Source organism: Rhagoletis pomonella, unplaced genomic scaffold (assembly GCF_013731165.1).
Source record: "Rhagoletis pomonella isolate Grant_MI unplaced genomic scaffold, Rhpom_1.0 Rhpom_scaffold_00002, whole genome shotgun sequence".
In the NCBI taxonomy this organism is placed as follows: Eukaryota; Metazoa; Arthropoda; class Insecta; order Diptera; family Tephritidae; genus Rhagoletis; species Rhagoletis pomonella.
Window position 1 is genome coordinate 14,104,508 of NW_023458556.1, and position 25,373 is coordinate 14,129,880.

Sequence of the window (25,373 nt, forward strand, 5' to 3'; positions counted from 1 at the left end):
ATGAAGCCTTCGGCATAGCCGAAGACAGCGCTGCTCTTACTTGTTTTAATTTAATTTTCTTTGTATTTTAAGATTTTATTGTATTGAAGAAAAATATGTATTTTATTAACTTAATTTAGTTTGTAGAAATTTGTTTTATGTTATTTTTTAATTTTCTTTTTATTTTCTTTTAACTGAATTTTCTTTCAATATTTAGATTTTATTGTGGTAAATTTTTTTATTTAAGTAATTTATCTAATTCTTAGAGATTTACTTTTTAATATTTTCTTTTCATTTTTAGATTTTATTGTCTTGAGACGAATAATAGATATTTTTCAATTTCATTTAGTTTCTAGAAATAAATTTTTTTATATCGTTAATATTTTGTTCCTTTTAAGTTTTAGAATTAATTATTTAAAATATTTTTTTTTTAATTGCATTTAATTTGCGGAGCTTATTTAATTTTTTAAATTAAATTTTTTGTCCTGTTTTAAAGTAACTTTCTAATAATTTTTAAGTGTCGTTGTTTTTAAAAGAAAAATATTTTTCAATTTAATTTAGTTTAAGTGGTTTTTATTCTTGTCGTCTTTAATTTTTTATGCTAATATTTTTAGTCTTTTAGATTTCATTATTATAAAAGAAAAAATTGCTTCAAATTTTTGGAAACTTTTTTATTTTTTTGTATTGTTTCATTTTGAATAAATTTTAGGAATAGCCTCAATGTTTTAAAAAGAATTTTTTTTGAATCTTTAGGCGTTCATTTAATTTTTGTTTTTATTTTTTAGCTAAAAAACATTACCTTTTTAAATTTTTAAATTTTATTTAGCAAAAAATCTTTTAATTTCATAAAATTTGTATAACCTTATTTTTTATTCAAATTGAATTTTCTTTTAATATCTTCAGTTGGCCTTTACTTAGGACGGTTGTTGGAGTCATCACTAGTCCCTGCCAAATGAAAATAATCGCAGTAGTAATGGAGCTTACAAAAATCAAGCTGCTGAAACTAAGAAGAAAAGACCGGCGTTGTCTCCATAAAAACGTCGTTGACAGTTTTATCCATTTAAGCCCTTTAAGAGCTGCGACCTCCTATGCTTTATATTGTAATTAAAATTAATTGATTCTAATTCCTAAGTGTGTTACAACCAATCCTAGTCTAAAGTGAGAGTGCTGAGCACATTCGGAGGCATATTCTCCTTGCTTGGTTTGATTTCCATTTGGTGGATAAATAAAAATTACTAGGTACCAGTATTTAAAACCTGCAATAATTTCAATGAAATCCGCATATTGTCCAGCATTTCGCTTTTCGAACTTTAATCCAGTATTCGTAATCAATTGTGACTGCTTTGAGTGTACGAAATCTGCATATAGGCATAGTGAACTGCATACCTATCTATTACACAACATGCTTATTAGCGATTACAAACACCAACAAGCGAGTTACATATCATAAGCCTTTTAGCTATGAAACTATAATACAGTATCGGACAAATGAGATTCTAGAATATTTGATTTGGTTCTTAGTTGCTGTGAAAATGAGCAGACACTTGTGCGATTATGCAATGTTATTGGATTAACTAGTCGCTGCAGAAGCTGTTGAATGTTTGTTTAAAGTACAGTCTTGCGCATTAAAAAACCAACTGAAAGCACAAAGCAATATCTGAGTATTTCTGCAAATATATGTAAAAGGAAATTAATTTAAGTGCCAGCAATATAATTGTTTCAACGATATAGGGTTTAAACACTAAAACAAAAAAGGAGCAAAAGCTAATACTATCAGACATTTAAGTGGTAATAAGTAATAGCTTTTATTCTGGTGCATAGTTGAGCCTGTAGTATCAAATAACACTAGTGTCTGCGAAAATAACTCAAATGTTGGTAATATTTGGTTAAACAGAATTCTCGGCTCGTTTATAAGCAAATTTACTTAAACAATCGTTGGTGCCATTTTTGTGCACAATACTGTGCCTCATAGACATATATATATGCACTTTCATGTTTGAATCATAAGCGAATTTACGGAGTATTTGAAACACAGCAATTGTACTAATTAAATAATGGAAAATGTTTCGAAGTTCGAACACGTGAAAGGCCGCGGGTAGAGTGATGACGAGTGCAAACCGTGATCCTTGCTCGTGTGTGTTTATAAGTATGTAGGTATGTGAGAGAGTGCAACCTACATATTTAAGTGCAAATTAAATCATGGAAACAATGTTTGATTAAACAATACCTATAAAATCGTCGTACGTTGAGTACCTATGTGTGCATGTGCGTTTGTTCAGGTATAAGCAATAGTAGTCACCCAATAAACACTTGGGTTGGAGATCAAAAATTAAGCTTGCAAAATCCCGGAAGTGGTGATATTTAGAATTTTGCATAACTTTGGAAAAACATTTTTTTAAATTATTTTGCTTTTGTAGAACAATTGCAATCACTGGTCGATTTGACATGGACTGACCCATATGTACATATATGCGCGCATATTGGTATAAATGTGTGTTAATTTTATAAGTGAATTTTTTGTAAACAGCAGAGTGAGCCAAAAACGTTTGAAAGGGGTGGCGAGAAGATACATAAGCATCATGGGTACATTGTTGCTTGCGCTATGATCCTCCTGTGGCTAGCTTTACCTGTTTTTATTTGAATGCTTTGTCAGTTTAGTGCATTTTTGTGGGTACGGGGATGGTAGCCATGTCACATAGTTTAATTGCAATTCAAAAAACAACTTAGCTGCACTGCATCACTGCTACAACATTGAAATATTGTTTTGATGTTCGTCTGTTTTCTCATTTTCCCACAGATACGCTTCACATTAAGTACCCGCATGGACCGTCCGCAGTTGAAATAAATCGTCTCCTCAATTCAACATCCACAACAACGCTGGATATTTCTGCTGGTGGCAAAGGTGCGCTCGGCAATAGTAAATGGCGTACGGATGGGCAAAACAGCGAGGGTCACCTGAGTGGCGTGGGCGCGGGCGGGGGCGGCGGTGGCGGTGGCGGACGTGCAGGCGAATATCAACCTGACTTGCTGCCCGCGTACAGCACCCATAAAGCAGCCAACAATAGTGGCAGTAACAATAACATTAATGGTCATGCTAACAGTGTGGCCGGCAATCAGCAAGGACAGCTTTATAGTCCGATAAAAACCACGAGGACAATAAATCTGCACGATGACCAGCAAATGTCACAACAACAACAGCAACATCAGCAGCAACACCAACAAATAACAAATCAACAACCCATTGTGGCCAAGTCTAAATATAATATCCACGCGCAAGAGTATTTGCAATCCAGGTATGGCGCCGCAAGTAAACCCAGCGAAAAGACTTTGCGTCGCGGTGAAGTGATTGCGGTGGCGACGACTAGCATCGCACTCAACAGCACCGGGTCGTTGCCAACAACAACTGTCAGTACAGGTGGCGTGACGCCGCAGGCGGAAAGTGGCTTCTCGACGCTGCAACGGCATAGCAAATCAGTCGCGTTGCCACCGCGCACACCCACCGACACGTATTCCGCAGCCGCAGCAGCAGCAGCAGTAGCAGCTACTGGCCAGAGCCATTCTAACAGTTATGGCTATGAATATCGCCAACCACCACCGCCTCCCTACAACTCAGCGCATCGCACGGCCAGTGGCTTGCAGTTATTACAGCGTCGCACCAGCATAAACAACGAGCAGAATAGTGAGCAGACGAGCGCGATGAAGGATCTTGGCTATCGAGAAGCGCTGATGGGCAGCAACTATGGCGGTGTTGGAGGTGTTGGTATGGGCGATGGCGCGCGTCAAACCATTGTGACAGCTTCCTCTTCGCTGCAATTCCTGACGACAACTGGCTATGGTGGCAGTGTGGCGCCACAACGCCAGCTGCTTTGATTATCGACACAGGCGGGCGTGCTGAGATAGAACATTGGGCGGCTGCTATAGGCGGCATGCTGAGATGTAGTGATTTTACGGGCGGTCGGGAATTCGGAAAATTTAGGGTGAGTCTTAAATGAAAAAAAATATAATAATAATAATACGAAGGTTGCGTTCCTTGGTAAAGAAATCCACGTTGGTGAACAAAAAAACGTAGAATTCTATACCATTTATTATTATATTATATTTTTTGATTTCAAAATAAAAGAATAGGGGTATACTTTTTTTCAATATAGAACACTCCTAGGGGGTGAGAGCATTACAATTCCGACTTTACTGTTTTTGGACCACCCTAATGTACATATTCAATACAATTTAGCAACGGAGCTTTTTTAATACTTTGGTGCCAGAATAAAAAAAAAAAAAAATCTTTAAAACTATCTTACCTATTGTATTTCAAAGGACTTGCAACCATCTTAGCCAGAATTGCACTGTTAACCTAACCTAACCGTGCTTTTACTGAAAGCAGCTATTTTTTTTAAGAATCTTAAACCTAAATGTGAAGTGATTTGGATAGGATAATTTCGCGAGTGACGCAGGACTATGAACATGCAGAAAACGAAATGTATGGCCGTTAGATAAAATATTTCTGTGAAATAGGAAATACCTAGGTGCTCATATGAAATTTTCCTGATTTTTTTTTTTGGTTTTAAAACAAAAGTAAATAGACTTTTTCCAAAGTCAAATAAATATTTTCCAAATTCTATAGAATAATGTTGGTCAAAAAGCACATTTTTTCTGGCAGCTCTTTTTCATAAGACACAAATTTTAGTTAGCGATATTTTTTAATTGCAGCCAGTAAAACAAGCCATAATAAATTCTGAATTTGTTATACATATGTAAATGTATGTTTGTATGTACAAAACAAACGATGAGCAAAATAACAGAAGAATAACAAAGGCAAAAGCAAATGATACACTACTACATACTCACAATACCTTTTTGTGTTTTTTTGTTTGTTTTGGCATTTCCAATTGGGTGGCTTGCAACCGTTGCAGTTTTTGCAACAGGCAGGCCACAAACGACAAAAAAGACAATGATTGTGCAAACCGTCCGACCGATGCATTCTGAAATTCGATGCGCCGTTGTGCCTTTCACAAATAAATATGTATGTGCATATAAGTACTCACACGTACTCCTGCATGTACATATGTATGCACGTATGTATGTTTGCATGCGCGCAAGTGCTGTTCATTCATATGTAGGACAGTTGAGCTGAGTATGCAAGTTATTGCCACGTAAGAGTGCTTGTGTGCAAGTGCGATTGTGAGTGTGTGCTTGTGTAGCAGCATCAGCGCAACAACGTTGATGATGGTTGCACATTTCGATTGCAACATGACACACAACAACGACATAATAGCTGCAACCTGAACTGCTGATTTGTCATTGAAGCATTCAAGCATATCGCCATTTTAGCATTTCACTATTCTTCGGCGATATTTCACTTTTGCTTTTTCACTCTTCAGCGGCGCGGTTGCTATTGACTTTTGTATTTCCACTGACTATTATTGCTTATAACTGTTTGTTGTGGTGTTTTTTTTTGATTGTGGTGTGCCTACAATATTTGCTGGCAGCTGCAAGCTCACGAGCACCAGAATCAGAAACGCTAACCACGTTGAGTCTTCTATGCAAGAATCTACATATGCGCCTATGCATATGTATGTGTATGTATGTACACATGGGTACAAGCAGCAATGCGGAATGGGCAAATGCGAGTGTTATAGGAATGCTTCTACTTTTGATGTTGGCTGTTTCCTTTGCGAAGTGCACTGCTGATGCTGTCTGTCGGCATTTAATTTTCGCAACGAATAGCGAATAGTGAATATCTATCGACTAAACTGGGTCACTTGGTTGCTTGCCGGCAATAAACTCCCGAAGCGCCGCGCCGTTGCTCAAAACACAAGTGTGTGTGTGTGTGAGTCGAGTTGCGACTGTGGTGGCGTTGCATGCGTTGTTGTGTAATCGGCGTTTGTTTGGTCGCAATCTATGGAAGTGGAGTTGCGAAATTTTTCGCACATTTCACAAAAGTGAATGTTGTGCAGTTTGCATGCATACTTTGTAAGTGTAAGTAAGTTTACTGAAAACGCTTAATTAGTAGATGATGCGCTGATGGCGTGAGGAAATTTTTTCATACTCTGATTGCTCTCAAAAGATATTTCTAAACAAAAGTTTCTCCCAAAGGATGAATTTTGATTGCAGGTTGAATTAAAAATATATACTAAACTTATATATGTATGTAGTATCTAAGCGTGTTTGCGTGATAGATTCTCAATAAATACTCAATAAATACCGTTTTTTAAAACCGTTTTCAAAGGGTAGTCCTTTAACTCTCAACATCATTTGCCACCCTTTTATAAAGGCCTACGTAAATATATAAAGACATCCGCGCATATTCTAAAATTAAAAAAAAAAATAAATTGTATGGTCCTTGCCAGGGTTTGAACATTTTTTTATTGCACAAATTCGACAAAATTTTGACTTTGCCCAGCTATGCCTCAGCTAGTTTCTGAATTTTTATGAATAACTTAAGTCGCTATTGAGAAGTTTAAATACGCTGAGCTACAGCTCGTAAAAGTAATTTTTTTTTTTGCGATTTTAAAAAAAAAAATCTTATTTTTGCAAACTCTGGTAGTGACCCCTAAAGTTTAGGAATTTTCCTGAACGACTTTAGTTTGCACGCAAAACTAAATGGAGGGTTGCCTAATACAAATTTTAGATATTGATATTTTTAGGGACCACCCTAATATATATAGCATGTTGTAGGGTTTTCACTTATATATATTGAAAATTTCGTTTCTCCTTTAAGCGATTTCTGGTTAAATATTTTGCTATCAATTCTCTGTTGGCATCTATTTTGTACTCGTACAAACCGACTGAATATATGGGCCACAGTTGTTATCCGTTTGCATTTATTTCGCATCTCGGAAGACAGCTGCTCACAGATAAATTTATCTGTAATAATACAAGTGATTAACAAGTGATCGACAAAATTCGTCAACATACATATATTTCGATAATGCTGTGGGTAAATATGTCGATTTTTTTTCATCTAAAAACAGGACATCGTCAAAGAGTGTAGCTCACTGGTGAGCAGGCATTACAACGAGCAGAGCGACCACTATCTATTACATTGCCCAGTTTTGGCAGCGACAAATCAATAGAATCAGTTCGTAGGAATGTTCCGCTGTCGTATATATAAATCGACTGTAAAGAAAGGCGTATAATACTTTTGCGAAAGTTGTTAACGATAAAACTGGAGGAATCTTCTTCTTGGACGCTCCCGGTGGAAAACGAAGAACTTTTTTGATCATATTGGTTCTGGACACTATTTCCTTGCAAAAAGATATTGCAGTTGCATTTGTCTCATCAGGAACTACAACTAACCACGTTGTTGATATGTCATCGAACAGCTCAATTAGCACTCAAGTCAGCACATCTCAAAGACCTGTTCGATGGCTAAGGTTCTTCAGCAATGCAAATTGATCGTGTCTGCTTCGAGTATACGGTGGCAAATAAGAAGCATTAGATAATAATATCTCAAAACTGGAAATAAATTGATTAATTTTGAATTAAGATAATGATTCTAAGGAATAAACCTATGGAAATCCATCTCCAAATCATTTTTCTGAAAAATTTTTTTGGCGAATAGAATGGTTTCCCAATGAGAGGCTCTCTCGTATATTTAAATAACTACTTTATAATGTACATACATATACATACATGCACTTATGTAAGTACATTTTGGTAATAAATTCTTTCTGACGTAATGAAGGAAATTAAAATCCAAAAAATCCAAAAAATATTTTTTTCACACAATAAGTTGTAGGATAAATTGAATATATCATTAGCCCTATAACTAACGGCAACTGAGCGTGCCTACATCCGTTCATACAAAAAGGAGGTTTGCATCAGTATTCCTAAAGCAAGTCAAAGAAACTGTAAGGACAGAAAACAATAATAAATAAAAGGAAGAAAAATAAAACGCACGATGAGCGCGTGTTCGAGGCGGAGGAAGTGTGGCAACATAAAGTGACTTAATGTTTAAACTTACGCACTACGAAATAAAACACAAACAAAAATCAGATATCAAAAGTTGGGCATATAAATATACACATGTACATTAGAGTGGTCAAAAAACAGTAAAGTCGGAATTTTAATGCCGCCACCCCAAGGAATGTTTTATACTAAAAAAATACCCCTATTTCTATTTTTGAAATGAAAAAAAATTTTTATACGTATATACTTTTATATAAGGTATACTTTTTTTTTGTACAGAACAATCCTATGGGATGGCGGCATTAAAATTCCGACTTTCTTTTGACCACTCTAATGCAAATTAATGTAGGATTAATGTACGTCTAAACAGAAAAGTGAAAATTTCCAAGAAATTTAATTTAGTCAAAGTGTATGTGTATGTATATACATATATATACATATTTTGTATTGTCAGTGCAAATGAAAGTAAGCTAAAAGTATTATACGGAAGTTAGTTTCCGTCCATCAGCTGCCTCTTCATCTTTTTTGACTTTTGCACCAAATCATGGCACACAACCGCAGCAGACGCAGTGGGACGCGGCATTGCTTTCCTTTGACTGCCTTGCAGCTATTATTCTCGGCGGCTGAAAATATAATACGATTGCCTGCCATCGACTGGCGGAAGCGGATGTTTGCTGGTTTTATTGTTCAGCCAACCGTAAGAGGAGCAGTAAAAGTGAAAAGAAACAGAGAGAGAGAGTGAGATCAAGAGGGGAGAAAAAGATGTAAATGTGCGAAGCAAATAGAATGAATGGCGCAATAAAAAGCGTAAAATTTCATTTTTAGTTGAGGGGAAAAGTTTTATTGTTTACAAAAGGTTAAATGTTGGAATGTTTAAAAATTCATATTTTATTCATCTACATGGAATACTTAATTTTTTTCTCCCCTGCCGACACTAGCTTGCACTCTAAAATAAAAGAGAGATATCATAGACATCTTTTGGCACGTATTTTGTAGCTTCTGCTTTTCGCTTACTTTTGATATTGTTTTATACTTACCTAAAAACCCTCGTTTCTGCTTTTCTTAATTTGTTTATCCTTCTTGAACTTGAGCGTCAAACTTTGGCTACTTAACATAATATGCCAATGCATTGACAAGACGCTGCACAGTGGATATAACAACCGCTTTTATTTCCCATTTAGCATGCAGATTGCTCGAAATGTTAGCGAAAAAATTAACAAAAATCAACGCGAACGCTTAGCCACTTGTGACTTGCACTTTGTTATACTAAAATTTAATGAACTGTAAAACTCCATACAAAAAATTAATAAATACCAAAAAAAAAAAAACATACTTTTGGTGAACGTTTTTTATAAAATTTAAAATTACTTTTTTAATTTTTTTTTCGTCTTGGGAGAAGCTTACAAATGTTTTCAACTAGTTTTTATTATGTAACATTTATTAACTGGAACAGGAGAATCTTCTTCAAAATTGCCACTTTTTCTGCATTTTGCAATAAAAATTTAATACAAAAAAAAATAAAACATCAAAAATCGGGCTAAACTTGTCTCTTGCAAGTTTTATAAGGTTTCCTTTAAAAAAAATTAATAATAATCAAATTGGTTGGGAAATGAAGGCTCCAATTAATTATGAACATTAAATTCCATTTATTAACCACTGTGCGCTGGTCCCAGCGGTCTGTGCCAAAATAAAGTCACAACTCAGGAAATGCTCAGGAAAGTCTCTAAAAATTATGGTTATTTTATGCAGGAATCATTTTTATTGGTAAGTATAGTAGGTGTTAAATGAAGTTGATAAAATTTTTTTTTGCCAATATAATTTTTCATAGAGTTCCTTAAACTTTCAGTAAGACTTATGGGATTTGATAATTGAAATTTGTATCAGCAGCAGTCGCAAGATGGCGGCCGCTGTGGCTGAGTGGTTATAGGTGCGTACCACCAATAAGTACGATCTGGGTTCGACCCCTGGTTCGAGCAACATATAAATTTGAAGAAGTATTTTCTTATTCTTTTTTTCGAAACTTCTAAGAATTTTCAAATATGTTTCTAGATCCTTCATATTTTACTTTTTGGAAAATACCAGGAATTAGTGAAATTTTTAAGTCCTTTCTGCAGCTTTTTGAATATTTCAGGACTTTTCGTGCTTATCTTTTCGAATTTTTTCCAAACATTTCGCAATTATTCATGTTTTATTTTTCTCGATTTCAGGCACCTTTTCGGAACCATTAAAGATATGTGTTGTGCTTAGTTATAAGAATTATTTTAAAATCTTTTGGGGATTAGTCCAACGGTTTGCGATTTTCCGTGATTTGCCGAAATTTTTCGTAGTTTCGGGGACTTTTCAAATTCTATTGTGAGGAACATGGATTTTGCAAATAAGCGTGTTCGGATAAATGTGGGCTTCTGATTTATAAAATATAGTTCTCTGAGCCAGTATAGTCCTTGGTTTAGCTGTGATATGAGAACATTCTCTTAGAGCACTCATCACGAAATCACTGCCCCAAAGCTCAACTGGTCTTTCAAATATTTTACCATACCCATTAAATAGCTATTGTTACAAAATCTTGTTTCATATCAAATCGGTTACATTTGCCGGCAGAGCAATTTAAGGGCTACGGATTAGAGGGTTAAGAGCTTTCGGGTTTCGCTCTTATTTTTCGTAATTTCGGCTACTTTTTTGAGACTTTAAATATTTTTTATTTTATTTTTTTATTTGTTGTGATGTTAGACACGTTTGTAATTTTCCCAATACATTTCGGTACTCTTTGTGATTTATTTTTTGGGGATGTTTTTTCGATCTTTCACCTCCCGAGAAATTTCGCGGCTCTGCGTTATTTACTTGTAATATTCGCGATTTCAGAGACTTTTTCGCGAAATTTCAATATCCGTTTTGTTACCTTTTGCGACCTTTAAGTATTTTTCTGAATTTTTTCCCGATTTCTTCGTGTTTCATTTTTGAGCTTTCTGCGGGCTTTTGATTCCTGTGAAGCTCTATCGTTTTTCCATAAGATTTGGGATTATTCTCGAATCTAGGTATTTTTGCGTGACTTTTCGTAAAACTTCGTGTTTTATTTTTCAGAATTTTTGGTAGTTTGCGGACACTTTCAAGCTTTCGTATTTTATTTTTTCTGACTTTACTAAGTTCTTCAGAACTTTTTATGAACACCTAAAAAATCTAGAAAAAATCTGAAAATTATTTCCTCTTAAGAAATAATAAAGGAGCTAAATTTTTTCAGTACATATTTCGCAATCAAAGTATTAAGAGTCAAAAGAAAACTAACGTTTTGTACTTTTATTTATAACTAAAGGACATACTCGGTATGGTCTCTGCTCTACAGCAATAAATTCTTTACCTGAGTCTTAACGATCGTTTCGGCTTCAGGGCTTAAATGTGTAGCCTGCAATGCTGACACATACAAAAACAAAATTTTGCTCACATTTGGGCTTATAAGCTAAAGTATTTTACAATAAAAAAATAAATAAAAATAAGTAAATTGGCGCTATTATGGCTGTCGGCGTCGACGTCGATGTAATAATTTTCATCAAAAAATAGTCGTCATAAGTCCTACTCTAGCTACGCTGACGACATTTTTTTTTTTTAGGTAAGGTGTTCCTCGCAAAAATACTGTGGTCAGCATAAATGGAGTTGGACTTACGAGGGCTATATTTTAATGAAAAAACTGCATAGACGTCGACATCGACAACCATAATAGGGCCGAATATTTTCATAAAAGTAGGTAAGCTAAAATACATATGTATGTATGTGTTTGCATAAAGCAGCATTATAATGATGACTGATTGATGATTGAGTGTTATGAGATTTATATTCCACAGATTTTTCACCTACCTACAAAAAAAAAGAAATCCATAAAGTTTTATATATTTTTTCTAATTTATGCAGATGACATTCCTAGCTCAAATCCGTGCGAGTACCCCATGGCATGCTTCATTCAAACTAGCGCAGCAGTAGTTACCTTTTATTCATTTATTCGAAAAAAAAAAACATTCAAATCACTTTTTCTCTATAAACAATTTTATCATCAGCCTGTCCCTAACGAACTGCCAATGGCTATCATGCATGACGTATGAGTGACAAATACGCACATATCCAATAACACTTATCACAATAAAGTGCAAAGTGAATCAAATTGCTATCAAATCGAAATCTACGAATTGCAAAAAAACTTCTTAAACTGATATGTTGCAGTCGACAAAAAGTCAGCTTTGCAACACATTGCATGCACTAAGCATACGTACATAGATACCTAAGTAGATGCATACGTAGATACCTACAAATTTCACTCTATAAATAAATGTTTTCTCAAACGAGCGCAAACTCACTTTATATGGAAATTTTTCTTCTTGGTGATTTTGTGATGAGTTTTTGAATTGAATTGCATTTGAATTTGCTGCTTGAAAAATCAAAAATGAATGTTGGGTCTAAGAATTGGGCAAAATAGCAAAAATGAAAAGTAGAAAAGGAGAGCTAAAAGAAAGGCGCCTCTAATATGCAGAGCTTGGAAAATGTGGCATTTAACGTTTTTTCTTCATCTAAGTCGCTTTACTAAAATGACAATGGAATTGCTGGCAGAATGTGCACAAACAACAATAAAATACCAAAAATAGAAAATATGAACCCTCCAGCACAATTCTGCACACACACACTGCATGTGTATATGTATGTATGTATGTGCGCAGATGCATAAGCCAATAGGGATTTGTTAAAGCAGCTGTGAGCATACAAGTTGCCTGCAGCATCTTGTCCATTGCATTAGAAATGGCAGTGGCAACAACAAATACTTATAACCATGATAAGAACCAAAGATGCAGTTTGCAGCTGCAAGCACAGTGGTAAAAGCCAAGAAGTCAGCAAAAGAAAATACACAGCTGTGGTTGGTAAACAACAGCAAAGACGGACACACACACACGCAGGCACATACTGATGCGATTTTCCAATACGGTATTTTTTTTCAATTTACGTCAAATATTGCACTGCTTTTGCACGCATAGAGCCACACTACGCGATGTAGAGTGAAAACGAAGTCAACAGCTGAAACAAAAACAACATAAGGGGAATGCAACATCATCAATGTGCAACATTTGTTGACAATTGAATTCGAATTTGGTTTTCTGCAAATTTACGAACGTTTTACTCTTTTCCCTCTTTCCCTTCTCTAGCTGGCTTCATTGCTTCTTGATTGTCTGCATTTCGACTGCTAGCATTTCTCTAACGATTTGTTTTTCTTATAAAAATTTTGGACGGGCTCACATGGAATATATGTAGTGCAACAACAGCTGCTCGCCACAGACAACATAAAAATTTGTGATATGCAGTGACAGCTGAAAATCTGAAAGGCATTGCGAGCAGTGGTAGTACTTAGCGTTTGGATGAAATTATGGGGGGAGAGGTAGAAGTGCTGGAGTATTGAAGGCTGAAGCAGGCAGCTTTTGTAAAAAAAAATATAAAAGCAAGAAGAGCTCTGATGAAAGTAAAGTTGAAATTGATAACCTTCTACCTTGCAAGGGTATACTAGGGAGAAAATAAAAGGAGGGGAAAAATACAATGGATATGAAGAAAAAGAGGGCAATGATAAAAAGTACTTGCAAATAGTATAACTATATGAAAAAGTGGAGAAAATGTAGCAGCATAAATGCAAATGTACATGTGCATATACAATTTGTGCAGCTAGAATCATGAAATTTTGCAATACTTCCACCCATTATCAACAGAAAACTTGGAGTGAAAATTACAAAGATAGGGTCACTCTAACCTATAGCCTCCCATACAACTGATTGTTCAGCTATGAGATTGTTTGTTACAACTTCTCCATATATGCAGCTAGAATCATGAAATTTAGCACTATATTCACTCATTATCAACAGAAAGTTTACAGTAAAATCAACAAAGATCTGGTCACTATAACCTATTGGTCATTCAGATATACGATTTTACTGTAAAACTCCTTTACTTGGACAGCTAAAACCGATAAATTTCATAAGCTATTTTATAAATAAGAATACAAAGTCTACTGAGAAAATCGTCAAAATCTATGTTATCTTTTAAACCACTGATTTTTCAGATACCAGTTTTTGCGATATACATACATATCTTCTTTATGTAGGAAGCCAAACCCATTAAATTGTGTTACCGGTTTACTTACCGATCACACAACAGCGAAAATCACTTAGATTGATGCTATATAAGGTATATCTTCCATACCTCTGATTGTTTAGATATGATTTTTTTTATATATGTATCTCCTCTATCTATGTATGCTGCGAATATATAACTTTTCTCAAATGCAGTAATCTGTTAAAGTAAAATTTTCAGATGCTCATGAAAGGTATGAAGCCTTTGGCATAGCGCTGCTCTTACTTGTTTTATTTTGAAATTGAATTGAATTGAATTGAATTGAGACTTTCCACATATAGTAAAAATTTTATTCTCTTTGAGGAAAACACATGTTTTCGTAGAGTTGCTGTAAAGTTATTACAAATAAATATTTTAGTAGAGTAAAAATATTGCCCTTCGGAAATCTTAAAAAAAAAAATAATTTCGATGCACATTTAACTTTAAAACTACGTTTTCATAAACTCTACTTATTCTACATACTAAAATTAGTATGTGTTCGTAAAAAACATCACATAGTTAAATTGTAAAGTTAAATTTGCTTCATAGTAAGTCTATTTTTGGAAGACTTTTAAAGGGAAAAACTGGTATTAGACAAAAAATATTTGTCTTTTACGATTTTATAGTAATTCTACGAAAAAGTTTATTTTTCCCGTATAAACTATATGCAAAACTTCAAAGCCCTGGCGGCACGGTTAAATAATAATCGATTTCAAATTAGCAAAATATGAGCTTCGTTTTAGCTTTAAAAATGCTGAAAACTTTCAGCTGACTACGATGTTTTTGCCTTATGTCCTTTCACTTATAAAGGTCAACATAAACTTAACTTCGTTTTCCATAAACTTTCTACTAAAAAATATCATTTCGTTCCCGGTATACACATATTTTTAAAGTATCAATTTTATAAATATATTTTGCAATGTTTTCATTTATTAAATCTAATTTGGTTATTAATTTTTACTTACAGGTCTTCAAGTATGCAGTAATGGCATTTTGCAATTTGGATTTCTTCAAGAATATTGTGGCGAAAACGCAATTGTGTTGTAAACATATTCGAGAGATCAAGAAACCTTTAAAAGGTTTGGAATTTTTTAACTTATAACTAACATACATTTTTTAAAGCTAAATAAGAATTTTACTTTAAGTAAAAATGTATAATTTTTTTTTAGTGAAACAATTTAGATATCTGACTTTAGCATTTTTCGCTTTAAATTTGCTGTCTTATATTTTTTTTGCATAGTTCGTATGAACTTGGCATTTTGGTGTTGAGACCAATGGCTAAATTATCAATAGACCTGCTTATTATTATTAAGTTTGAATACATTTACCTAAATAACAGACAATAAGCTCTTCCTTGGTAGTTCATTGGCGACCTCCTTTGCTTTGATCTCGCAGGTATTCTGGAAGCTTGCAAAGTGTTACCGTGTTTCTCGCTGCCAGGAGGTGAAAGTTCTCCTTTATGAGGTCATTATTCTATTGAATACTGGCCTGATGGTCTCATAGCTCTCCGAAAATACAGCAAAGACCAGTATAAACACGTCTCCTTTAAAGCCAAATTCCAGTTTTAATCCGACGCAAGTCAAGATTACTGGCAACTTGGCCTGAAAGATTTGAGCCATCTGCTCTTAACATCCATTCTTAGCCTCTGTGTGTACAAGGAATCGAGGTATGGGATCTAATCTACAGATTTTATCTGGAATTGTTTACCAAACCAGCAGTGGCACTCTGGCAATCGATGTCGCTAATTTGGATTGCCGAAAATCTCTAAAAGAAAAGCAGGCACTCCTAACTACCTGCAACATTTTGAAATTCCGTGAAAAAACATTTTTTTTTTAGATATATGTAAATAAACTTTGGTGAAGACTTAAGCAAAATATTCTACTTGAAATTTAATTTTGTATAAGAAAATATAATTTGTGTGCAATACCAAAACCCATCCCTCTGTTAGTATTAGCTGGATTTTTTGGATTTACCCTTTGAATACATATTTTTTTTCCTTTTAGATAAATGCCGAAATTTCATTTCATCAGTAAATAAAAGTCACGAAAAGAATAAATATAAACAGTTCTTCTCGGAAAAGGATGCGTATTTGCCTTTATAAATGTAAAATAATATTGAGAAACCAAAATTCTTTTCAAATCGACTCTAAAGTAAAATTTCATTTAATTTGAAATTTGTATTTGTGTACCAACAATGAATTCTAAATTTCAGTCATTTCTATTCTCCATGTAAGTATCTCACTTTATAAAAAAAAAATTAAATTCGGAGCCTGATCAAGAAGAAGAAGCTAACAAATGCTGATTAAAAATTCTAATAACACTGTGAAAAATTGTAAAATCCTTTGTAATATTGTATATAGAAAACCAAGAACTCACCCATAGTAATGTATGTATACAATAGAATATATATGTTTTTAGTAAAAAGTGTAAAATACTTTGCAAAAGTAAACGCGTTATAGGCAGATTTGCGTATTTAAAAATATTCGAAAAATTTAGAAATAAATAAATAAGTAATATGTATACGTTAAGTAAAAAGAACTTGAATAAATTGCATACTTAATAAATTTATTTATATACATACCAAACAAATTATAAGCGAACTTTAAAATTTAAGCCTCTACATAAAAAAAAGTATCAAATTGTGTAAAATTAAATAAATAATTTGAAATATTTATTTGCAAGTACCAAATTTTAGATTAAATTACAATTGAATTGAAAGTTAAAAGGTGCGATTCTTTTATGGAAATGTAAAAACTAGGCATGAATATAAATGCCACTATGTATGTATATTAGGGTGGTCCAAAAGAAAGTAAAGGAAAAATTATACCCCCAGAGTTTTCCGATCGAAAAATATGGATTTTCAAGAATTCTATACCATTTCTACGAAAAGTTGCTTTTGAGCGCTTTCATCGACCTCTAAAATTTTTTTGATTTCAAAATTTAAAAATACGAGTAAATTTTTTTCGGTCTAGAACAATCCTAGCAGGTGTGATACGGCTTTATTTTTTCACATGCATTTTTGTACATTTGTGCATTTTGACTGTACCAGCTTACAAGAAAACAAAAACAAAATCGCGTACACCCCTGAATCTAAACTATTTTTGAAAGGTAATTTCCAAATTTGTTTGCCGAACCAAAGGTCGCCTTTTTACATTTTTCGGTGACACCTACAATCGGCGAAAAACAATTGTTTTTTTAATAGTTTTACAGGAATGATCAATGCTTTCCTTTGCGAAAATTTAAAGATTTTCAGAGAGCTTTTATTTACTGACAATAGGGAGGTACGTTAGTGGGTTAAGAACTGAGTACTGATGGATGAGTCAAAGAACGGGATACTTGAGGTCAAAAAAATTTGGCACAAAAAAATTTATTCTCGAGAGAAGAACATTAATATATCATATTTTATGAGCCGACTGTAAGTGTCGAAAAGTTTGAAGCGGAAAACCCTACGGCAAGGAATTTTTGCTTGTTTCGAAAATGCTTTAAAAGATGTACAGCGAACTTTATTTTCTGGTACGGTCTAATGTGCATACTCTATGTAACACAATGGAGCAAATAAAACTTTTTTATCGATTTTCAAATATTTGTGTAATTTGTCGTGGCGAAACAGACAACATATTTTGATATTGGCGAATATATTATGACACGATTAGGACTTATTTAAGTTTCCAGCTTATTAGCTCAATTTCATTTTATTTTATTTATTTAAATTCATTTCATTATTAATAGCGTCCAGTTGTTGGTTGCATTACAACTCTTTCAGTTGTTAGCCATCAGGAATGCATAAATAACATTTTATTATTATTGATATTTTCTAACAAATGCCTGGTTCAAAAATAATTCGGTAATCAGATGGTTAATTAGCCATAGGCCCGAGGTACTTTAGCATGCATCGTGGACCAGCTCTGTCCAAATTTTACACAAATGTTTGAATTTTGAAACGAACTCGAAAGAAGCGTGGAAGTAATCGAAAACATTCAATGTAAATTATCTTCATTTAGTTTTTAAATGACGACATTCATTTGCTTTGAAAAGCCTCTTGCGTAGATTATTTCAAAAAAGTGTAAGTGTATTTAAACTAATCTTGTAGTGGTTAAAAAATATATATATATATAAATATAGATTATGGGCGAACTTCAATCACCCTTAAATAAAAAAAAAAAATAAAAATTTGGTCTAACACTTTCATAACTTCATCGGTATTGCCTATACTTGTTACAAAGTTTTAATATTATGGCAGAACGAATTATTCATTACATGGTCATTTCGTTACAAGAAAAATTCATTACAACATTACTAATTATACGTTGCAGTATTAATCCAGTGTTTTGTTTTTTGGTGTTAATGTTTGTTTAATATCATTTCATTTTTTAAATTATTCTGTTCGAATTTGTTTAGTAGTTTGTTTAGTAATTTTTAGCACACCCTAATACTCGTAGTTAGTTGCTATTCAACTATTTTGAAGCCTGTGACCCTTTCCTCTTACCATTATTATTGCTTTAGTTCATAATTGAGAAACTTTTTTTTATTGTATTTGTGCATAGAAATATAACTTCCACACCAGCAGCCCTGCCATCTGAGGCAGCCGGTTGCTATGTTTTTGTCACTTTCCTTTATGGTTAATTATTGTGTTGTTGCTGTTGCACACTGCAATTGCATTACTTTTGGGGTAGTAGGCTATTTGAAATCCAAAAGGTGTAGGCATAATGCATAAATCGCAGTCGGTAAATCAGAAAATTTTTCTTTTAAAACATACAAAGTTTTTTACCCACCTGAGTTGTAAACTTATAAATATTTATTAAAAACGTCTGCTTATGCTGTTATTTCTTTGCAATTTAATTAAACTGTGCCACAGCAAGCCGTTGCGGGGTTCTATTGTTATCAAATGAAATTGCTTGGCATGTACATTTGCCCAAAAATTATTAAATTTAAAATTGGTATATTTGTTTGGGAGAATATTATTATAAATACTGTATTGAGTGTTGCATTGTGAAACGTGAAAATTAAGGGCTAAAGATATACGAGAGGCAGTACTCTATTCAATCAGCTATCGAAGCAGCAGAACATGTACAGTTCAGTTAGCGAATATATTTTTCATTGGAAAAAGTGGCATCACATCCACAACTACCCAGCTCAACAGAAATACTCAACTGTGTGTTTCTAAGATAAGCCGATTCGCCACTTCTCTGCTCGCTATGTTTGAATTCCGGTCACTTAATGAAAAATTGTGCATGTGAAAGCAAAAACAAAGGTAACTACCAGGGGTAGATGATAGCGAGTTTGGTTGTACCTCATTGAGTTCGTTCGTTTTGCCACTCGTTAACTGTTGGCGAATCGATGACGGCTATAATCGCTCAACGATTGTATAGCAGCAAAGGCCCAGTTTCTCAATGTCTAGTTAACACTGAGGGCCGGGCCCTATGTCTTAGAAATGCCATAACCATGTGATACTCTAGCTCGAATCACATCACGTCTCAGAGCTAGTAGATATTTTTTTGCTTTTTTTTATACACTGTTTTATTTTCCTCGTGTTTTATAAAAAATGTATCCTCGTGTTTTCATAGGCACACTTTTATCTATGACGGAGCACAGCCACGTGGCCAATGCAGCTCGAATAAAGGCTCGTAAATTGGTTAAAAAGATGAAAAAAACGAGGAAACAGTCCCCAACCGCCCAATATTATTGTTAATGAAGTCGTGAATAAGGCATCTATGTACTAGAGTTACCGTTGAAAATAAATTTGTGCGGCAGACTGTGTAAAACGAATATCGTATTGTAGTCGTTGTTGGTGGTCTTGCTGTAAGTGTTCATTATGATTTTCCAAGAGATTAACTATAACATGCAGAAAGAAAATAACAATAATATTAAAAAATAAAGAAGTTATACGTGTTTAACATTGGTAGGTCTTATTTTGCCTACCCTGTATAAAACCTTGAGTTTTTAAAAAGTACCATTACATGGGAAGTGGGCGCATTTGTGGACGGAGTTTACATTAACACCTTATACTAGCATTCACCAAAGAATTTTAACTATATATTACCAGCTTTTTCGTGATTTCTCCCACTGTGCATCGGAAGGATAAAATTTATTATATTTTAAGACTTTCACCAAAGTATTTCTGGAAAATATTAAAATTCACGTGAGCTGCACCTACTTCAAAGTACCTCGAAAAATCAAGTTTTTTTATAAATAATAAAGTTTTTAAAAACATTTTTTTCTAAAAAAAATCAACTCATAGTATAGCAGAGTTTAAGCTTGAAAGGTGTGCATAAAAATGTTTAACCATTTTATCAGCACTTAAAATGAGATTCATGTAGATATTTCGAAATCGGTCTAGCTTGCATAGATCTTAATATTTTTCCGAAATATTTTCACGGAAGATTTAAAATATAATAAACTTCATCATTCCGGGTTGGAAAAACTGCAAAATTTTTGGGGGATGCACCCTAATGTACGTTTATAGGATGATTTTAATCGCTTTCGCAGCTACGATGCAAAACCTGGAAAGAGTAATTGAAAATTGGACCTTCCGAATGGACCCCCTATAACCAACATTTAAATGAAATAATTTTTAAAAATTAAACGTCCGGGATTTGGCCTTTTAGCTAATAATAAAGGTACCGGACATCCAGTCCTCTTTTGAGTGTTTTATTTGAAATTAAAGAAAAAGGTTTAAAGGGATCACTTGTTATAAGTATAAGCATTGAACGACATTTTCTATTACAAATGATTTAAATCTAGAAAGTTTTCTCTTGTAATGAAATGTGCAAATAAGCTGGGGACCTTTATGATATTTTTGAATAAATCTCCAATAATTTAATTGTAATATTGTATTCTCGTGTCATAATTATAATAACAGTCAATCCAAATAGATTTGTTTTCTGTTATAACAATTTATATGCTCGAGTGTTTAACATTCTGTATGTGTGCCTAATTTGAGTATTTTTTTTTTTATAAAAATATTTTTTTTTCTGGATAAAAAAATGAACGTTAGTTTATACTTAAAAACTCCGTAAATAAAAAAAACACCGGACAAAAATTGTTTTTCATATGGAAAACTTTAAATAAGTCCAAGCCTTTTTAAAGGATTTCGTATATTTTTTCAAAAAACAACTATGCCTTGTTTTTCTCTCTTTTTGATCATATTATTTTACAACTGTAAGACATATAAATAACACAGATCTGTAAAGCTTGTGTATAAGTATTACTAATTAATTCAGAAGACTTACTTAAAGTAAACAAAAAATACATAAACAAACACGAAAAGAACTATGTATTAGTAACTAAATATTTGTATCTATGTACATATGTATGTACACATTATAGCATATTTATGACAAACATTGGCAATTAGGTATAACACTCACTTCTATAATCGTAATAACTGTATTCTAGTACTTAAGTTTTGTAACTATATGTAGTGAATAAATCAATAAATTCATGAACAAAAAAAAACAAAACACTTTATTAAGAGGTAAATAAATAAATTAACCATAATTTTTATGTTCCAAACGAAATTTAGGTCAAAATTAGCTGTATTTAAAATAAAGTACTTAGTTATAATTAATATTGTAAGGAATCGAAGTTTATTGAAGAAAAAGACTTTAAAATGAAGATAACAAATTTTTGTGGCATGTAACGAAAATGGGAAGCAAAGAAGTGAAATTGTTTTGAAATATAAGGACGAATAAACTATATATTTTCCTCGAATAATGAATTCAGCAAATGAGTTTTATTTGGACGCATAGCAGCTACCCGGCTAATGGAAGTTATATGAGTAAGTAAGAATTCGAAATTGACCGAAAATAAAATTTTTAACATCCGCATAGAAACGCCTGGTAAACTGCACTGGAAATACATATTTTAAATCTTTCCACATATCGTTATGTCTTTATTAGTTCATGTGAACAATTGATTCATATTACTATTGAGCAGCAATGCTTGGAGGCCAGTTGAAATAAACAAATGAAAGATTATCAACAGTGGCATAATACAGTGCTGAGTCAATAAATACTTTTATCATTATTTATCGTTAATGAAGCTCTCGCGCGTTGTTAGATTTTGAACAAGTTGAGCGTAAGCGCGTTGAAAGCGAGCAGGTTCTATGGGAAGAAAAATCCAAAGAGTTCAGGCCAACACATTTCTCATCATTTCTGCTTAAAACACTGCAAAGACTTTTGGACATGCTCATCGGATCGCTTTTGGGAAGCTCTAAGCTATCGATAGCCCAAAGTGCATATAAATTCTAAGGGGGGAAGTGCATATATAGTGGAGGCTTTTAAAAATTGAAGGAATCACCAAATCCCTTGATCGCAATAAAAGGATGCTGGAAATTCAATTATAATCTAAATCAATAAAACTATCCCGTTGAGCAAACAAGAGCTATTCTCCTCAAGGAACAGTTTTATCTTCGATGCTCTGAGAGTGGCACTCAACAAAAAAATAAAAATAGAAGGGAAGGTAGCGGTGGCGGTGACGGCAATACAAATAGGGACGTGATATTTTAACAAGATTAAAAAAAAAGATTCAGTATGCAGTTTTGTAGCGCATTAAATTATAGATATAATAAGATAAGGTAAGTCTGTGGTACCTATGTAAGACTTTCCGTTGATTTTTGTATTTTTTTTTTTTTTGTTTTAAAAACGGACTGGCGAATATGAAAAAGAAATTCCCATATTCATAGCAAAATGTCCAACTAACCCAAACCCAACAGAATTTTTGCTAAAAATGCATGGCTTAAAAAAGACAAAAATAAAAAATAAAAAAATTGGTTAAAAAAATTTAATCTCGTAGCAAGTAATTTAAACGAATTTTTCTACTTGTGTAGGTATAGTATAATAAGCCAATCTGATTGGTGAGCAGTTTTTTAATATATCTGTGCTCAAGCATTGCTTTTATTAAAAAGGCAGTTTCACATACATGTACATAAAATAAATGATATGCAATATAAAATGGCAACAGCAGATTCAGCATTCAACCGAAAGTGGACGTTTCTATGGACGACAAGGAGTAGGAGTATAAAATGTAAATAGAATTGAAAGTTTCTGTGCAAATATATACCATTCACATGATTTAGTATACAGGTATTTTAAATGTTTTCGCTTTACCATATTCAAAAAAGATGTAATAGGAACTCTTTGAAAATAAAATAAATGTGTTTTTTTGCCCAAAAATCGTAATATTAAGAACGTGGCTCCAAAACAGTTTTGTAGGAGGTTGGCGTCATAGTAAGAAACTTTTCATTTTCTTCCAAATTATACAATTTAGGCACAAACGAGCGGTGTATACCAAGTTTCATCAAAAAATAATTTTTTAAAATTTGCCTGCTATTTTACTAAAATTGGTAGACGATAATGTAAAGCGATTTTGACACTCTTTCAGATGTATGCTTTTATGGTTAATGCCAGCACACATGTACTCTGAATATGATCCAAATTAGATAACCTTTAACATTTCCGCCCATAAGAGCTGTGGGTGCGGCAACGCGTCAACTTTACCATTTTCCACATTTTTTCACTCCTAAGTGCCGAATAGGAATTTGTAGTACAGTTACTACTTTTGGCCGCAGCTTATATGGGGACGTTGTTGTTGTTACTGTAACAGCATACAAATTCCACAAAGAGATTTTGGGGAGTGTTGCTGGAGTGACAGTCCTTGATCAGATATAAATCTGGGTCGTTCCGGTTACGTAACTGTCGTGGGAACGTATATGGCGACGTCCTATAGTGCGGTGTTGTGCATTTTCCTCTATATAAAAGATCGCCCAAAATAATTCGTATGGAGAACTTGAGCTGTTTATCAAGAAAACTAGATGAGCACAATTCGGACTCCCGTCCTGAATTTTGCTTTGTAGCTCATTTGAAGAGGATGTCCTATATGTATGTAGAAAGTCTTATAAAAGGAACCGAGAAAGCTGATTATAAACACAAAACGATATTCTGTGGAAATTCGCGACTATAGCCAAAGCTTTCTTAGTAGATGTACATGACTATTATAATACCAAAATACTATTGATACAAGCAATAATATTTAAGTCACTTACTACGGACCCGCTTAATATTACACTGCATCAACTGTCCGTGGAATTGCACATAAATACATAGGTGAAAACGTAGAGAACTCTGCAATAAAAAAGATTTACGCTAGCTTTCAAGAAAAACTTTTAGGTGAAATTTCTCTATAAAAGTTATTGGAACATATGATGTAATGTGGAATGATTTACCGTCATCCCTTGTCAAATTTGGTTTGGAGACAAACCGGTTTCGGCGTTGTGCCATCTTCAGTGTCGCCGAAACCGGTTTGTCTCCAAACCAAATTTGACAAGGGATGACGGAAAATCGTTCCACATTACATCACACTCCTACCCTGTCGGAAATACCAACAACAAAAATGGGAATATTGGAACATAGTTTAGATAATCGGTGAGCAATCTGCTGGTATATATACAGACCGATCCAAAATGGAATCTGGTGTGGATGCGGAGTTATTCTCCGAAATTTAAGATGTCTCTGATATCTTAAGAACAAGAATTTTTAATCGAGAGCAAAAAACATACAGCAGCTTTTTAGCACATATGTACATATGTATGTAAAGCTCGACGGAAAAACCTCATCTCAGTAGATTCATCAAGGTAATAGCAAATATCCAAGTAAAGGCCTGCTTGCAGTTCTCAAGAAAAGTCACATGAACAATTTGTGATGATTTCTGTTAATAAAAAAGTACTTTTCTACTGCTGTAAATTTCCTTGAAAAAATTAACATACGAGCATTTTTTCTTCAGAATCGCATACTAATTTAAAAAATTTGAACAGGAAAAAATTAATTTTCATTGTCCTTGTGAGCTGCAGACAGTCCTTTAAAGTGTACATACAGTTGCTTTAAGACTCCGCTTTCGGGGCAGAAGTTTTAGCTCTTTTAACCATTTTATATAAAATCCAAACATAAAAGCGAGTATAGCACACACATTCATATTTCTAGAGATCGAAATAGAACAAGACACAGATATGGAGACTGGAGACAGGAAAAAGATATTTTTCCAAATAGCAAAGTCAAAACAAGCCACTTTCAAATGATGTAAAAACAATTTTACATCCCTATTTTGAAATTCTCTGCACGTTGCGTACATTAACCGAAAAAATGGCGGTTTTCCCATCACGACAGCTGTACTTGCAACAACAGAAACAAAGCGTTGCATTTCTGCATTAAAATATGAGGAAAATGCAAAAAGCGTAAAATATGCTGCGGAGTTGCAATGCAGCTCACAAGAAAGAAACCGATCGAAAGGCATGCACCGCGCCAGCAGCAGCAGCTTGAACAACCTACGCACGTTCCAATGCAAATATGCGAAATAACATCGATT

The 25,373-nt window shown here is 33.7% G+C and overlaps 1 protein-coding gene across 1 annotated transcript in view; it reads left to right on the forward strand.

Moving 5' to 3' along the window:
• Positions 1–15,126, forward strand: part of LOC118733111 — a 26,361-nt gene extending 11,235 nt beyond the window's left edge. The window contains exons 2-3 of the mRNA XM_036462337.1: positions 2,777–3,956; positions 14,984–15,126. Of these exons, the coding sequence (XP_036318230.1) occupies positions 2,777–3,849 (1,073 nt within the window). The 3' untranslated portion in view covers positions 3,850–3,956; positions 14,984–15,126. The remainder of the gene's footprint in view (positions 1–2,776; positions 3,957–14,983) is intronic.
• Positions 15,127–25,373: the final 10,247 nt, after the last annotated feature.